This window comes from Amblyomma americanum, chromosome 2 (genome assembly GCF_052857255.1).
Source record: "Amblyomma americanum isolate KBUSLIRL-KWMA chromosome 2, ASM5285725v1, whole genome shotgun sequence".
Classification (NCBI taxonomy): Eukaryota; Metazoa; Arthropoda; class Arachnida; order Ixodida; family Ixodidae; genus Amblyomma; species Amblyomma americanum.
This window is the reverse complement of record NC_135498.1, coordinates 123,209,924-123,227,376: the sequence shown is the minus strand read 5'-3', so window position 1 is coordinate 123,227,376 and position 17,453 is coordinate 123,209,924. Positions and strand designations below refer to the sequence as shown.

The window sequence follows — 17,453 nt, the reverse complement described above, 5'->3', positions numbered from 1 at the left end:
AAATGAAATCGAGCAGCTGAGGAGGGCGTGGGACGTGCCCACGACTGCGCATCAGATACATGCTCTTAATTGCCGCCGCTAGGAGCGATGAGCGAGCAAAGAGCATGCGACAGGTGCACCGCTGTGTGACGCGCACTCGTAAAAGTGGGTAGAGCTTTCGCCGCCGAGCGGTTTCGGTTTCGCCCGTGTTTCGCCCGGTTTCGCAATGCTTACGGTGCGCTAGTAACAATTCAGTGCATAAGGAAACGAAGTGTATTAGCTAAAAGTTAACAATTTAATATTAGTTCACCAGCCTGGATTTTAGAACCTTTGGCTGTATTGCGAACCACACCGCTGCTTGAAATGCTATACAGGTGAAAACTCAAAACGGCTAACACTCTTATACCCCTGTCACACGGGCAGTTTCGATTCTCGTTGAACTCGATCTGCATCGAGATTTTCGAGCACGCTCGAAATATCCTGTGCTGCACGGGCATTTTTAATGCTCACTGAGAACTTTCCCTCATGTATGTTAGGAGGCGCCAAATGTTCCGCCGACAGGCATAACATGATGATGTCTGGCATGCAGTCGGGCCAGCGGCTGCCGAACCCGTCCGCAACGCCTCCCCGATTTCCGTGTACACTGCGGTGTTTATTTTTTTCTGGCGCCGCAAATCAACTAGAAGCTCTCGCCAGCCGTGAATGAGAGCGGCTGTCTCACGCTCGCTCCACATTTTTAGCGCAGACGAGCAGGAGGATGCCATCTGTGTTTACACTGACGGCGAAGCTTGCATGTGGGGCTGAGAATATTTGTAAATATGTTTTCATGTAAGCAAGCATAAAGCCTAAAAATGTTCTTAGATTTTCATCAATTACAACAATAACATTTGCGGTTATGTTTTGTTAAATAGTGTCTTTTATCGTACTTAGAATGACAGTGCTTCCGATTGTGCCTAGAACCTCAGGCATTCTTGTTGTACGCGGTTTACACGGGCAGCTCTAACCATTGTTAAGCTTGACTGCAGTTAAGGCGCTTAATCGCTGTTAGGGTGAACTGCAGTTCGCTGCGCTTACACGCAGTTTAGCCATCTCGGTTAGCGCGACTAAACAGACAATTTGATACTCGCCTCAGTGAAATTAAAATGTCACCTACTAAGGCATATTATTAAACAGGGCTACGTTAAAAAGAATACATGAGGAAAAACGTTCTTTCTTGTGCTAAGGCCTGCTTAAAACCTTTCTCTGTGCTTGTGGCTGATGTTAGCCGAAATCTAAAAACCAGTTCTAAACAATGATCACAGTCGACCTCGTAGCCGACTGCGCGTTCTACTTTGGCTGCTTTAGCCTCCTTTTCCCGTGACTGCTCACTGTGACGCATCACTGCTCACCTGCTCACTGCTTCTGTATCACTGCTATCGTTGTTTTAGTTCCTTTTCTTTCACAGTGAGTGCTGTGCACTGTTCATTTGTTTGTGTAGTCAAGATCCTTGGGACGTCTTGTGTGTCCAGCCTATGTTGGCCCTTAGCAGGCCTGTCGCGAATGAGGGCGACGCTCAATTTTTGGCTGCATTTGTGGCGTATCATGCAGCGCTACAACTCCTGGGCGTGCAGATGCTGGCGCTGAGCGCTGAAATTGTCATCCTTGAAGAGAGGAAGAAGCGACACCGGGGGCGGCCAAAGCGCTTTTTGTTGGCGGTGGCGCAGCTGTCCGTCCGTGAGCAAAATCTGTCGGCGTACCCGCGCCCAGACTCTTGGTAGGAGACCACGCTTCCACACATTCCGGAAAGCGGACTCCGAGGAAACTTTCGGATCAACCGCGGCACATTCCGGTACATGGCGGCTGTTTGTGGAGGCATGAGCCGGCAAGATACCAATATGCGGAAAGCAATTCCGCTGAAGACACGCGTGGCGATCGGCTTGTACCGCCTCGCAACGTCAGCCACTTGTGTAAATCCAAAGCAGTCTGTGGTTTCTCTCAACGTGTCGGTGCAGTGGATGGCTGTCATATCGAGGTGTGCCCCCCCCCCCCCCCAAGCAAAAAGCTGCCGACTAATACAATTATAAGGGCTGGTGTAGTGTCATCCTACTTGCTGTCGTCGACAACACATACAGGGGACTATGCACGAATGTTGGGAGCCCTGGTAGGAACAATGACGTGGCACTGTTTCAGAAGTCTCGACTGCCAGCTACTCTGGCTAGTGAGCTGTTTTCACAAGAAACAAAAGTCATTGAAGGTGTAGAAGTTGGAACAATCCTTCTTGGTGATCAAGCTTTCCCCTTGCAGACGCACCTGATGAAGCTGTTCCCCTTCCAGGTGCCTCTGGGTCCCCCTCACAGACCTTTAACTACCGGCTGCCCAGTACCAGACGTGTTGTCGAAAATGCTTTTGGACGTGTCAAGGCACGCTTTCGAATGGCGCTGAAAGGCCTTGAGTGTGATATCCACAATGTCAATTTTGTGATCGATGCTGCTTTTGTGCTGAACATTTGTGAGCAGCTCATTGACCACTGTGATTTAAGCTGGTTTGGTGTGGTGCAGAGCGTTGATGAAAAGCGGCCTCAGCCGGTGTGCAAAAGCAACCGCGAAGAGACGTCAGGTGTGGACATCAGGAACGCCCTGGCCAAGCACCTTGCCTTGAGCAAGAATCCAGTCCGTGGGAAACCCAAGAGCAGCTAAGAAGGACACCTCGGCCAAGACGGAACAGCCCTGAACGGAGCTACACACACATTATTGAAGGAGCAGACTCTGGGTTCGGCTCACCTTAAATGGCATCGATTGCATGCACATGATGCATACTTCTTACCGGGGCGAAGGATATGAGGGTTACAACTCGTGTAATTTTCGTAACCTACATGTGCGTCATAAAACAGGTATGGTTTGGTTTATGGGGTTTCATGTTTCAAAGCGACTTGTGCTATGAGTGATGCGGTAGTGGAGGGCTGCAGAATCTTCGACCACCTGGAATTCATTAACATGCACTGATATTGCAAAGTACACTAGTGTCTTGCTTTACACCTCCATCGGAAAGCCGCCGTCATGGACAGGTTTCCAGAAAACAGTCTTGCATTATATTGCTAATAATAATTATTGGACCTTGTTAAGCTACAAAATGAAGTGGTTCGTACGAACTACTATTACTCCTTATGACAAATAAACCTTCAGCTACATGCCACCATCTATAATAAAGTAATAATGATTTCATTGCTTCCTGTAAACAAATCTCTTTCTTCAAACAGTTTCGCTCGCATACAAGAGTAAAAGTCTGGCATCAGCCTTCCATTTTTTATATGATTCACTGTCGTTGAGCACTGGTGTTTATGTTGCTGATTCATTGCCATTGTAATACCTTCTCAGTGTTGTATTTGTATCACATGGTCTGCGTATTGCCTGCTATATTATCACTTTCTGTTTGCTTATAATTTTCGTGCACTGTCTTGCCACATTGCCAATCAGCAACTTGTTGGTACCTTGTCAAGCATTACAAGCTATTAGTCTTGAACTCCTACTTCTGAAAGCAGAAGTATTTGCTGTTGGGCTGGTTGGTTCATCACAAAGATGAATGGCGCAAAGAAACAGAGGAAGACACAGCAGTGCCGCTCTTTCTGTCTCTGTGTCTTCCAGTGTTTGTTCCTTTGCGCCATTTAGCTTTCTTCTGAAAGCCGTACTGTGCATTATTCTTTCACTCCCGCCTTTATTCCTTCCCTTACGGCGCTGTTCAGGTGTCCGCGGATATATGAGACAGATACTGCGTCATTTCCTTTGCCCAGAAAACAAATTATAATTATTATGAATGAAATGCATTCACTACATAGACCTTTCCAATAAGGGCCCCCTGAGTATCACCATATGTTTTTGCTAGGCTGTTGCATGGACCTGATGCCAGCCCAGTGGAAGCGGATACTTCTGACCAAAAAAACTTTTGGTGCTTACAATCATATTAGAGTGAACGTTTTATTTCTAGTCGAAGATTAAGCAATTGTTGCGAGAAATTTTTACTTTTGCTCATGAAGGTAAGGTAATTAGTCGGTTACAGGTGAAAGCTTCATATTTTTGCGCACATCATCCACAGACAAACCAAACACAAAATTGTGGTGTGAATATGATCGAATGGTGAGAGCTTTTAAAGACTCAGTGTGATAAATTTCATTATATTCCCATGCCAACTCGTTAGACCAAGGTACATTTTCTGTGAACAATTTTATGTGATTAATATTTTGCTGTTGCCAAAATTATCCACTGTTCTATCACTTGCCCCCCCCCTCCCCAAAAAAACCAGTTATGTTGAAAAAAGGTTGTCAGCCTTGTAGCAAACAGTTCCTGGTGAACATGAACAGTCGTTCTGAGTGGAGAAGCAGATGCAGTGTTACTGCGAGAGCAGCAGCAATGTACTTGCAACAGACTTGTTTGCTTATTGCACTTCCACCTTTGTACCCCTGTAGTATATGCATTTTGCTCTCTAAATAACTAATACTGCAAGCTACCACGGTAGCCAGCCCGCACAACACAATTCCCTGTTCAAAACACAATACAAACATTTAAGCAGTAAAAGATCTGAGTTAGTCTCATCAGATGCTTTAATATAATGAAAAATCAAATAACTTGCAGATCTTTTGATCACTCTTTATTGAGCGAGTCATTTTTTTCATGTTGTCTAGAAATTTTCCACGCAGTAGCATCATGCTTGCATTTATGGCATTCGCTTCCTTCCGAAGGTGCACAATTTTCTTGCGCATTTTGTGTGCCTGGCGGTCGGCCTTTGCTGCTGCCTCGCTTTTTTCCTTTATGGAGGGAAACTAGCTGCTCTATAGCCGATCCTTGTCGCTTGTGGCATCTCTTTTGGGGTTCCCTTCTTTTGGCGCTTGTGCCAGCACTGGCTCTGCTTGTGTGGCCGCTGCTGTGGCCTGTGCTTTCCAGTACCGGTACTGCAGCACTGGCACTGTAAATGGGGAACTGGCCGCAATATGTGAAAAATTGCCTTTGCTGCTTCCATCAGGCAGGCTGTCTTCCAATGACAGGAGCACTTCTGAGCCGTCTGGTGCCTCATTGACAACTGGCAGCTGCACATAATGAAATATACAAGATAGCATGTTATCCTCTCAGAAAAGAGGTTAAATGTGTCCTAATGAAATGCAATCATCCGCTTCTACAATATATTACAAAAACAAAAAACTTGTGATGGCCAAACTAGAAAGAAGCCAGCGGTTCAAATTTTTCTTTTCCTAAACATAACTAAATAGATACATGAAGATCCCGACATGCACATGAGCATTCCCTAGCCCAAACTTTCTCATCAACCAATGGGTTCAGTTGAGTTTTTTACTGAATACTGTTGCGGAGTACAATAACTTTCATTCATGTTTACGTAAATCGAAATATTTTGTTAAGGAGTTGCAAGATTTTTCTGCGGCTCCTTCTGTTGTTGTTGTGATGATTGTTGGATTTTGTCATTTAAATGACTTGTGGCTGTTGCGGCTAATGGCTTTATGGCTTTTATAATTGTGTGCCCCTCCGGCTTGGCACAAAGTTATGGCTCGCAGTGTGTACAAATAAATGAATGAACAGCTGAACAATACAATATACCAACCTGATCAAAGTCAATAACAAGCAATATGTTAAACATGTGCAAGGGTATGGGGCATGGTTGGCCAAGGGTAAACCCAGCTGATGAGGTTGAGTTGAACATCTATACATGGGAGGTGAGGTGCGAACTCTGGCACTACACGGCGCTTCGATTTGAAGACGGAGGTGCCATTTTCGCTCCCCATTGCCATTAATGCCCATGGTTGCAAGAGTAGCTCACTCTACAAACCCCCGCTCTGAGTCGGTCCAATGGTAAGCCCTCGTCAACGTCAACATGATTCCAAAGGAAGAATTGCTTGGTCAGTTGGTTCATCATTGAAGGCTTAAAATAGCACGAAAAATGGGATGATACAGAAAGAAGCAATAGACAGCACTGAACCTGCAATTGAGTAAATTTTTTGTGAAATGGCAATGAATACAGAAAGCATTCACAAAGAGCTTATAGACAAAAACGCACTACAATACGGATATTACTTATACACTTCGAACGAAGACTGCAAAAAAGGACAACCACAGAAGAGGACACGAAACAAAGAACGCTTCTCTTCTGTGGTTGTCCTTTTTTACGCTGTTCCCTCCAAGTGTGAATCACCAACTCGCCCACCACTATGTTTTATTGAATTAATTGGACATTACAGATATCACATAGAAATTTATTATATACTTTGCTACTTCCGTTCAGTGTCCCTGTAGAGAAACAACAGTTCGCAATAACCGCTTATGAACCACAGGTTGCTGTATTACTCCACTGTATTCAAGCCCAGTTGCTAATGGAATCAATGGACGAAGATGAGTATCTACAAGAGAGAAGAATGAAGGTGAACCTGCATGTGCGCAATTGTGAAAAATGAATGGTCCATACTGCACTCACAATATTAATATATCACGTAAATGAAGGCACCGAAATCCTGGTGCGTACCATAACTTCATCTGACATGAGGCTTAAGTCCTGAGCATCTGCAGTGTGTTCCTTTTGACATATGATTCCCACCTGAAGTAAAAGGACACAACCTACACTTGCAATGCGCATTGAACTTCCTGTACAACAAAGCGGTCATTACTCTGGCATAGTAACATACGTACATGGGGAGACAATCAGCTAAATACCAATATGTAGAATTGCAAGGAAAAAAAACAAGTATTTATGGACGGGCACTGGGAGTTGCTTGGCTAGTTGGTTCACGCTTTATGACAAAGAACAACAGCACACGGCAAAAATGTAGGTGTTGAGGCCAGTGCCCAAGTTTGTGGGATTGGTTTACACAACTGCTTCAGTCTGTTCTTCATTATCTGTTGTTGGCCTGCATTTCGTAATGAGTATGTTCCGCACAGAGAAACGAGCAGCAATAGAATTCAGAAGTGATCTGAACGACCGATAACACGCGATGTTATAAATCACAAATTACCTCTAAACTTTCCTCGAATCGCCCATCATCATTGATGGGTAAGCTGCCGATGAAACTGTGGAGCTGTCAGTAGAAGATCCATGAGACACCAGGCGACCCAGTAAGTGCCTGTCCGTCTCAGCTGCCTGGAAAAATAAAAATGATGTGAGCTAATAAATGTGTTGCGAAAAAAGAATTTGAAGGCTGTGATCACAGCATTTCGCAAAGTGGATTAAGCTACACTGTACACATTCTCAGTGCAAGACTAAAATTTCACAGATCAGTGTTTAATGGATATGCACAGGTACTGGCGAAATTAACGAATGCAGTATACATTTGCAATATGATCAAACTAAATCCTGCTAGTTGCAGCTTTGCAATTGAAGCCACGACTGTGCATTACGGTTCTACTATTGTCATTCTAGCAAAACCTTACTTAGTGAATTTCTAGATTTATTTCTTTCATATATCTTTACCAGGCTGCACGGTGTATGCTACTTCACAGATGCTGCTAGAATACAGTAAAGCCTGGTAACAAAATTAAATAAATCTAGAAATTCAATTAACTATATTGTTGCTCTAGCAGGTGGCCAGAAATAGCGACGCGTACAGCAATGCTGACAGCGCTGTAGCACGTAATTTGCAAATAAAAACGACGAACAGCACGTTTGTAACGAGAAAGACGACGTTTGCATGCAGCGCCGCGCATGCGTGCACGTGCGGAGATTGTGAGTGCTCCGTATACTGTTCCTGCCTAAGGTCATTACTCTCGAGTGCTTACCACCTTAACAATACATTGACAAGATCGTCTGCGACACTCCAGAACTGTGTGACGACGGCGAAGAGAATCGGAGCATTGCTCCAGCGACAACACATGATAGTGTCGCACATGCGAGGCTGACGTAAGCATTTCAGCTGCACAGTGAAAACAGCGCCAAGTATCCCATGGCGCAAGCATCGTTCGGTAAAGGTTGCACTTACCGGTATTTCTTGTTGAGGTTTCCATTTCTTGCCTTACTTCTTTGCTGGTGTATGGGCCTTTTCCCGGCGGTAGCCCGGCGTTCATTTCCGCTAAAATTTCAGCATATATCCGAGCGTTGCGCGTGTTACCGCGCAGCGCAGGTAGCTGGTCCTTCCAGATGCGTATGAGGGCCGCGGTGGTTGAATCAGGCCAGATGACACGCCTCAGGGAGGGCGAGTCGTTAGATGTTGCTGCTGCCATAGGCGGCGCCATCTTGTCGGTTCAGGTAGGAAACGGAGGTCGGCACGCTCGGTTTGGGTAAATGTGGTTAGGCGGCGTAACTGCGGTTTCGTCTGCCATGTGAGCGCGGCTAATTATAGTTACCAGGAACCATAGTTACCTTCAATGTGGTTAAAGTCGCCCGTGTAAATGCGGCATTGGGGAATGGGCATCGAGTCAAGCTGGATCGAGTTTGATTGCGCTCGAAAGTGGCCGTGGGACAACCTTCAATCTGCATTGAGTTCGATGAGCATTGATTAACTGAGGACGGAAAGTGCCGGTGTGACAAGGGTATTAGAAGAAGCACCCAGTTTGTTGAAGATCAAGAACAGAAGAAGCCACCGCTGTGGCTCAGTGGTTATGGCACTCGGCTGCTGACCCGAAAGATGCGGGTTCAAACCCGGCCGCGGCGGTAGAATTCCGATGGAGACAAAATCCTAGAGGCCTGTGTACTGTGCGTTGTCAGTACACGCTAAAGAACTCCAGGTGGTCCATATTTCCGGAGCCCTTTACTGCGGCGTCCCTCATAGCCTGAGTCGCTTTGGGACGTTAAACCTTCATAAAATAATAGATAAACAAGAAGAGAAGAACCTTTACAGGAACAAACTACGACACTCGTGAAAGAGGGCAATGCGCTAGAAATTTACGACCAAAGCACAGAAAGGATATATCCAAGACGAACAACACGCAAATCAAGAGCATACGACGTTTGCCGCTGACACAACATTCGTTCCGAAGACTGCTTCATCTTGCACTGAAGCAGCAATGGGCATTATTTGCCGCGTTTCTAAAAGTGAATGTTTCCAAAAGTGCTGTTCGAGGAAGTAGCTAAGATTAAAAGGGATGTCATAGGGCTTTATGAGTTTAGGAGGACAATACCAAAGGGCGGTCAAGTACTGTGCTATCGTGTATTGGCGGACAGGCGAGAACTACGTGCGGGATTCCTTATCAATCGGGATAAAGCTGGCAGCATAGAGGAGTTCTACAGTATCAACCAGAGGGTGGCAGCTACCGCAGTTATGCTTCAAAACAGGTACAAGCTGAAGGTGGTGAAGGCCGACGCGCCTACATCCAGCCATGGTTACCAGGCTGCTGAAAGCTTCTATGAATACATGTAGTCCGCAAAGAACCAAGTAAAATCACAGTGTTGTACTAATAGGAAACTTTCATGCGAAGGCATGCAAGAAGCAGGCCGGAAACCAAAAAGTGGGCGACAATGGCACTGGCTCCAAGATCGGGGGGGGGGGGGGGGGGGGGAGATTATTAGCAGAGTTCGCTTAGAGAAAATAATTACGGATCATGAATACCCCCTTCTGGGAACGACAGAACAAGAACTTAACGTGGAACAGCCCCAATGGTGAGGACAAAAATGAAATAGACTTCATATTACGCGCTCATGCAGGTAACGTGCAGGATGCGGAGGACCTCGGAAAGGCGCGTTGTAGCGACCACAAAATGGTAAGGTCTCGAATTAGCCTAGACCTGAAAGGGGAATGGAAGAAACTAATGAAGCGGAAGCTCAATAACGTGTTAACAGTAAGAGAGAAAGTAGAGGAATTCAGGATATCAATGTGGAACAGATACTCGGCTCTGATTGAAGGAGACGATCTTAATGTTCAAGCAGTGAACGATGATCTCACCGCTATTATTACTCAGTGCGCAGTAGAAGTAGGCGATTGGATGGTTCGACAAGTTACTACTAGCAAGCTATCTGAGTAGACAAAAAATTTGATTAAGAAAAACCAAACCATGAAAGTGTCTAACCCTACAGAGAGAATACAACTGGCAGAGCTGTCAAAGTTAATAAATATCCACAAGTTAGACGACATGAGGAAGTTTAATGTGGAGGCAATCGATCATTCTCTAAAGAACGAAGTTCCCCTAAAAGCAGTGTACGGCAGCAGTGTAAAGTAAAAACTAGATGCATGTGTCAAGATTCAAAGAGGGCAATGCTATTACATTTATGGATAAAAAACAAGGATGAAGGAGCCGACGAGCTCTACACAAACCTAAAGAGTATCCAATATAATCAGAACGTTAATGAGATAAACAGTACTGCACAGCAATGCACAGGAAGTAAAGACAACCTTACGGAACACTGCAGACGGGGAAAGCAGCTAGTGAGGATCAGGTACGTAACAGCACATCACTTGAAGGGCGCAGGGCATATTGTGCTTGAAAAACTAGCCAGCTTTTATACGCAATGCGTTATGACGTCGAGCGTTCCAGAAGCTTCCACGAACGCTCGCAATGGCTGAATGCATATGAAAGGAAACGTCAAGGAGTAGAAATATTACGAACCGATCAACTTACAGTCTGTTGCCTACAAGGTATTTGCAACGGTATTCGGATATAGAATAAGGAAAACCTTAGACTTCAATGAACCAAATATTCAGGCATGCTTTCTTCAAGGGTACATTAAAAGAGACGAAATGGACAGTATCAATCAGGTTATACAGAAATATGCAGAACATTACCAAGCACTATATGCAGCCTTAATTGATTACGAGACAGCATTTTATTCAATGAAAACCTCAGCAGCCATACAGGCAATGCGGATTCAGGGTGTAAAAAAGTTGTGTGAAACCACTGGAAGATATATCTATAACGACTGCATAACTCTCACAGTGCTCTACAAAATTCAGCAATAAAATTTCAGTAAGGAAGGGTGCCAGGAAGAGAAACAAGATCTCGCCAATGCTATTCACCGCCTGTTCACAGGAGTTCTTGCGAGGCCAGGATTAGGAACAGTTTAGCATAAGAATTCTTGAAGAACATCAAACAATCTGCGATTCACTGATGATATTGCGTTGCTAATCTCAACATTTGAAGTGCAAAGCATGACCAGTGAGTTAGAAAAGCAGATCCGAACGGTGGGTCTAAAATTAACATGCTGAAACCTAAAGTAAAGTTCAACAGTTTCGCAAGGAAACAGCAGTTCACAATTGAAGCGGTAAGGAAATACGTCTACTTAGGGCAGGTAGTGACCGGTGACCCGTAACAGGAGGGGGAAATAACTAGAATACGCATGTGGTGGAACGCATATGGCAGGTTCTGTTAGATTATGAATGAAGGCTTGCAAATATCCTTCATGAGGAAAGTATAATTACCTGTACCTGAGTACGTTACCTGTACTCAACTAAGAGGCTGAAACGTGGAGGCTAACAAAAACGGTTCAGCTTAAGTTAAGGACAGCGCAGCGAGCTATGGGAAGAAAAATGGTAGGTGTAACGTTAGCAATCAAAAGAAGGCAGGATAGGTCAGGGAATTTAAGGGGGTTAAGAAGACACTATTCGAAATTAGGAGGAAGTAATGGGCGTATGAACGGCATGTAACGCGAAGGCATGATAAATGCAGGTGCTTAAGTGTAACGGAGAGGATTCCAGGAGGAAGCAAGCGTAGCAGAGGGCGATAGAAATTTAGGTGGGCAGATGACACTAAGAAATCTGTGGGGATACGGTGGTCGCTGCTGGCAAAGGACATAATTAATTGTAGACACATAGAAAATCTTTTGTAGTGCTGTGGGCATAGTTAGGGTGTTGGTGCTGATGATGAAAAGTTTCCGCTGAAAGCGCTGAATATAGCATGGTTGTGAGTACAGCCGTTTTGCCCCTAGTTTCTCCTTATATGCCCCTAATCTGTTCGATGTCGGCTTCGATTCCTGCTGCTGTCTTATGTGCCGCGAGTTGCTGGCACTAATATCTGGAACCCTTTGCGAGAAGACGTATAAAGGCGCCTTTATCCAGGCATCCAAATACACACAGAGAATTGTTTCTAGGATGGACAACTGCGTGTTTTATGAAAGCTCTGTAGGCTCTGGAAGGTGACCTGTGGTTTGATTGTTTTACAAGCATCAGGTCTTTAAAACAATGCAATAATGTTTATTTGTTTACATAACGTGTCCTCGTGAGTGGACTGAGCCAATAAGAAGTATAACTGAACCGGATAGGACCGCATGTTCTCAACACAAGCCACAATATCAGGCGCATGCCCGCTCCGTATACAGGCTGCTGTCGTTCAGAAAGTTTCCTAAACTTGCGCGTACGTTGCTAGAACAACCAATCCGATTCTGCATGCCGTCAGTAGTTCCTTTTCGTTTCCTCTCCTATTACCGTGCATACCTGGAGACGGTGAGTGCGACGATGATTGGAAGCCAGCCAACACGCAGAACTTCTCGGGAGACGCTGTTCCGGCTGGCCAAAGCAACCCACACCGGCAGCAGCACCAAGCAGCTCAGGATCACCGCCGGCGTCAAGTCTGCGTTGCGCCGCCACGGATGATGCGCTTGACAGAGCGAAAGCAGCTCAACAATAGCGAACTGATACTTTAAAACAAAGCCTTGACGTCATTACTTTCAAACACTGTATTTTAAAGTAGCATAACATGAGCTGACTTCCGCACAACTGGCACCTCTGGTGCAGACAGCCGCCACTTGCACAAATTTACATAGGCTGCGGCACAAGGTGTCTGTCTAATACGCTGCAGGTGGCATCTAGACCTCTTATGAGCATTTCACCTCAGAGAAGCCGACAAAGAGGCCAAGGCAACGTTTGCATCTAAAAGAAACCGGTGAGTGGTCGGCGGCAGTGGGTTATCAAATCCCGCACCTCCCTGGGCACGACATTAATGCTGAAGCAGCAGTGTCATCGTGTGTTCCAGCGCGAAAAAAGAGTACGTTAGTCTACCATTTAGCGGACTGCGATTAGGTTCAGCATCTACCTTGATAAACACAACTTCATATACAATGTCTAACATTTAGTAACAGTAAAAATAAATCTACGGAGAAATATAAAAATGGTTCTTATGCCTGATATTTTCAGTGTGGGGACACGTAGCGCAAGATCTGCAGGTATTGTAATCATGCTCATCTGCATGTATGTAGGAGCCTTTCTAAGCACCGATAAAATTAAATCCAGGCCTCAGCTTGAACTCCAAACCTCGGGTTGTAATCCGAACACTAAAATAAATCTCGCATTCTTAGAGTTCGTGCTGTATAAAATAGAACAATTTAACTTCTGTGTTATACCGATTTAGTCAATGCACATATCTTGCTGAGTGAGTTTTTCACCATTATATTATTCATCCAATGTGCTCAGGCTACGAATATTTATTTGCCCAGGTTCCAACCGTTACATAAGTGAACGAAAGCATTGTTTAAGTGTACTACATGTCGCAAATCTAAGTGAAATTTTTAAAATTATGTTTCAAAAGCATGGCGCAGCGGCGTTTGTCGCCCTTAGCCTAGGCAGCAAGTTTGGGAGCTGGTAATTACTACTTTTAAAGATGGAGTATGTTAAATTTGCATCATGGTCACGCCAATATACTTCCCAGGTCACGCCACCAGCCATAGGTGCCGTGAGGACCGGCTCGACCTGCGCAGCAAGTCGTCTTCTCGTCTTGCGTGAAATATCTGTTATCACAACATCCACTCAAAACAGCCTACTCGGCATGTCAGTCACAGCACACAAATTTGCAATATTATACGACACAACAGGATTTCATTATGGTGTTTACCGTTCCCAAGTGATCACACTATGAGGGATGCCGTAGTGAAGGGCTCTGGTAATTTTGATCACCTGGAATTCATTGAGCTGCATTGAAAGCACACAGTGCACAGTAGCTTTTGCCATCCATCGAATTGTGACCACTGCGGCCGTGATTGAACCCGCGTGTTTCGGGTCACTACCCGAGCCCCGTAACCACTGAGCTGCTACTTGATAATGCAGGACTATCACTGTCATACACATCATGCTGTAGCAGCAACCGCAAGCATTTTTTTTCTGCATGATTCTGGAAACGTGCAGCTGCTGCGGAGGGTTTTCCCTGAAATATAAGCGCTTGCACAGACCACAGAAAGGATTGAGACGTACACGGGTGTCGCATCAGCAGGGAGGCGTACGCGGAGAGCAGGAACAGCGTGGTAAGGTCTCCGAACGAGGCTGCTATGGCCGGCGCTATGTGGCCGGGGTTCTTGCGGCACTTGGCTGACAACACCACCACGGCAGACATCACCAGGCCTGCGCCACGCATGCGTCCGGGTATTCCCTCTATAGCATCTTATGCACGACGACGAAACCGCAGTCGCTAAAATACCCGAGCATTCTTGATTAACGCAGCTTCGTAGTCGTCCTGTGTTTAAAGCCATTTACAATGTTACTGTAACGATTTTCTATAAAACATGGCCAGCCTTCCGCTTTTGACATGGCGATATAACTGGTATGCACCACTACGCACACGTCGCGGGCGATATGCTGCGTGCATTTTATTGCCCGAATGTTTGGCTACCACGGACAAACAATACTGCAACTACGACGCTCAGAGAGGACCTTTGCAAAATAAAATGAAATAACTTGTAAAACAAAGATCCTAGCGATGTTTGGGAGAACTACAGCTTTTTGCTCCAACCTGCACGCCAGAGTGCCAATTTTTGACGTTCACACGATGAAGATAACTCTTGAGACTTTTCGCGCTTTCGATTCGAGTGGAAAACACTGTCGCGTGCCATAGCTCCTGAAAGCACTTCTTCCAAGGCAGCCTGAACATAGTGCTCCAAAGTTTCGAGGGAGAGCACTATGATAAAGCTGCACATTGTTGATTTGAGTAAGCCACCTGACGAGTGCAGTGTCGTTGATGCTGACATGCTACGCCGATGCTGACGGTGACGTCAAAGTTATTAATACACCTACTGCTTTAATGTCCTAGGTTTACAAATCTGGGAAAAGTGACGCCTCAAAACTGTACCCTTCTGAGAAGCCTCAACAATTATAGCAGCGAACAACGAAATCCGACGTAAATATCGAGGCAAGGCTCGAGAAAAAGAGGATAATCACCGCGCGGTTTGTCCTCGCCTCTGGTCCTTCTTTAATGGTTGCATTGTTTTCCGTTTTTCCCTGCCATGAATCACCAACTAGCCTGTTCACCCCCGCCTGCAATTCAATGCACACAAGGCAATTTGTTTTTAACCTTTACAGATTTTATTTTAAACCCTGCGAGAGATAAGTCAGTGCAATCTGTTGAGCTGGTTGTACAGCAAGGCATACATTATGTACAGTCTTGGTCAATCTTGGTGAGTACAGTCTTAAGGCGAAAAGCTTTTCGGTTGAACCGCATAACAGAGCAATTACGGCAGTGTTAAAGAACGAATAACTATTAAATGCTAGCAGAACGTTCGTCCTTGCTGTAGAGAAGCTTCCTGCTTGACTTGTGTTTTTGAATTATCCGCTACACGCAGCATTCTGGGACCATTAGTTCTGCTGCAGCTGAAAGCTGTACCCTTAAGACTTTTGACCAAGATTGTACTCCATATAGATTCATAATTAGACAAATTGAAATAACCAATAACGTTTTCATTTTGATTTTTGAGGGCAAGGTTATATGGAGAAATTGATGGCCGGCATCCTGGCCTTGTTTTTTATTTTTCTCAAACGACAGCGTGGTTCGCAGTATCGAATGTCAAAAATGCACATTTTAAGGCCCGTGAAAGTTGAGGTTTTTCGATTTATTTCATTATGAACTGTCGTCTCTGTGTGCGGTATCATTGACGAATTGACGTTAACTTGGTCTACAACACTAAATACACCAACTGCACATGTATCTGGCTCATATGAAACGCGAAAGACGCCAATTTATAATTATGCAGTGTGGGGAAAGCCAAATCAACGAGGTCTCAAATGGGTATTTTTGACGTTCGATATTTATTAACACATTGCCGATTAATAAAACTAAAAACTACAGCTCACAATCACCAAGGACTCTTCCCCATACACTTCGAAAAGGATGGTTTACGTGCCAATCTGTAAATCGAGAAGATTCACTATCCGTCCTTCCCGTCATACGTAACGAGCCCACGCTCAACAGATGTTCTTCAGGTTCCAGGAGAAGGTGGCTGTTTTTTTGCAACATTGATGTCGTCTGCCGGTACAACATCCTTTTTTGAGGTACGGATAGATAGTTTTCAAATTGGAATAGTGAATACGACTTTTTTCAGCCACAGGTTGTTCCTACGTCGCCTCACATCTCTTTGCTGTCGCATATCCAGACGCAAACAATGCGCTTGGCACCCAACTGAGAAACAGGCTGGCGGTGTTCACGGCGGCCAGCGCACCGGCGAAGAGGATGCCGACGTTGGTCAGATCTGTGTTGTGGTCCAGCGCCAACCCCTTGACCAGCGCCAGCGTGCAGGCCACCACGGTCGCCACCGTCGACTGGCACTGTAAGACATATCCCATTGATTAGACCTCAAGGAAGAACGTAAATGCATTCGTAACCGCATATGCACACTTTACTTGTGCGTAGAACACCACGCAGAGCCCTGTAGTTTCAGTCACTCTTTACAGCCACCGTCAAACAACTAGGCTATTTGAAGAGGACGGTTCATTAATTGACCTCGCGTTGAATACCAAAGAACTGAGAAATTGCTCACGAAAGTTGTTTCCTCTTCCTGCTCTCAACAGTCACTGAGGCGATCTGAATAGAATGTGCGGTATTTAAAAAAGTAGCCTAAACTACCCTAATTGTTAGCACGAAAATTCTAGTTAAGCTTTTTAATACAACGTGAACGGTTCAAAGTCGCATATTTTGAAACTTTAATTTTATTAACGTATTTTGGCCGTACTCTAAAAAAAAAATTTCGAACTACTACTTATAGGGTCAGCTTGTGCATGTGCAGATAAAAATTATGAATAACAATCAGCAGATGCATTAACGGCACAAACTCGCGAACGATGGAAGGTGACGTACATGAGGCTTACTGACAATATGAATTTAAAACTGCGTTTTCCGGCGACATTCGCTGCATGATCTGAAAGACGACGCCTACACAAAAGCAGTGATGTGCTCAGAACGCAGAACACAGGAAGCTGAAGTTCGCTGTCCTGTGTTTCGAGTGCGTTCTTTTTGAGTCACTGTAACTTTTGCTAGGGGCATCAGTTATTATGAGCAGCACCTGTGACCACATGAAAAAAGTCGCGAATTAGCCTACTATGCACAGCACTTTCTATCCCCCGGCAGTGAGATGTTTTGTACTAGGTCTTGCTAGGTTCAGGCAGTTTGGTTATTTTGAAAGCAAAAGCATAAGCGTTACATATCTGTTTGCAGTTGAACAGGTGACACTGTTCCTTTCCCCAATGACCCGCTGCGGCGCTACTATGGCCTTCAGAACCAACCGTAAGTTGTGTGAGAAAAAAGATAGTAAAAAAAAAATATGAAGACGTGGCACAGTCCGCAGAGGTTAAAAATGCAGCCTGAATCCTACTTCTAAAATTTAAAAAA

At 45.0% G+C, this 17,453-nt stretch overlaps 2 protein-coding genes across 2 annotated transcripts in view; both read right to left on the bottom strand.

Annotated features, from left to right (window-relative positions):
* LOC144119049 (solute carrier family 41 member 1-like) overlaps window positions 1-16,371 on the bottom strand; it is a 48,241-nt gene extending 31,870 nt beyond the window's left edge. The window contains exons 1-3 of the mRNA XM_077651782.1: window positions 16,249-16,371; window positions 14,054-14,200; window positions 12,305-12,440 (exon numbers count right to left, since the gene is read on the bottom strand). Of these exons, the coding sequence (XP_077507908.1) occupies window positions 12,305-12,440; window positions 14,054-14,192 (275 nt within the window). The 5' untranslated portion in view covers window positions 14,193-14,200; window positions 16,249-16,371. The remainder of the gene's footprint in view (window positions 1-12,304; window positions 12,441-14,053; window positions 14,201-16,248) is intronic.
* The window catches only part of LOC144120048 (solute carrier family 41 member 1-like), a 43,696-nt gene continuing 42,426 nt past the window's right edge, over window positions 16,184-17,453 (bottom strand). Inside the window, exon 3 of the mRNA XM_077652521.1 lies at window positions 16,184-16,393. Within this exon, the coding sequence (XP_077508647.1) occupies window positions 16,184-16,393 (210 nt within the window). The remainder of the gene's footprint in view (window positions 16,394-17,453) is intronic.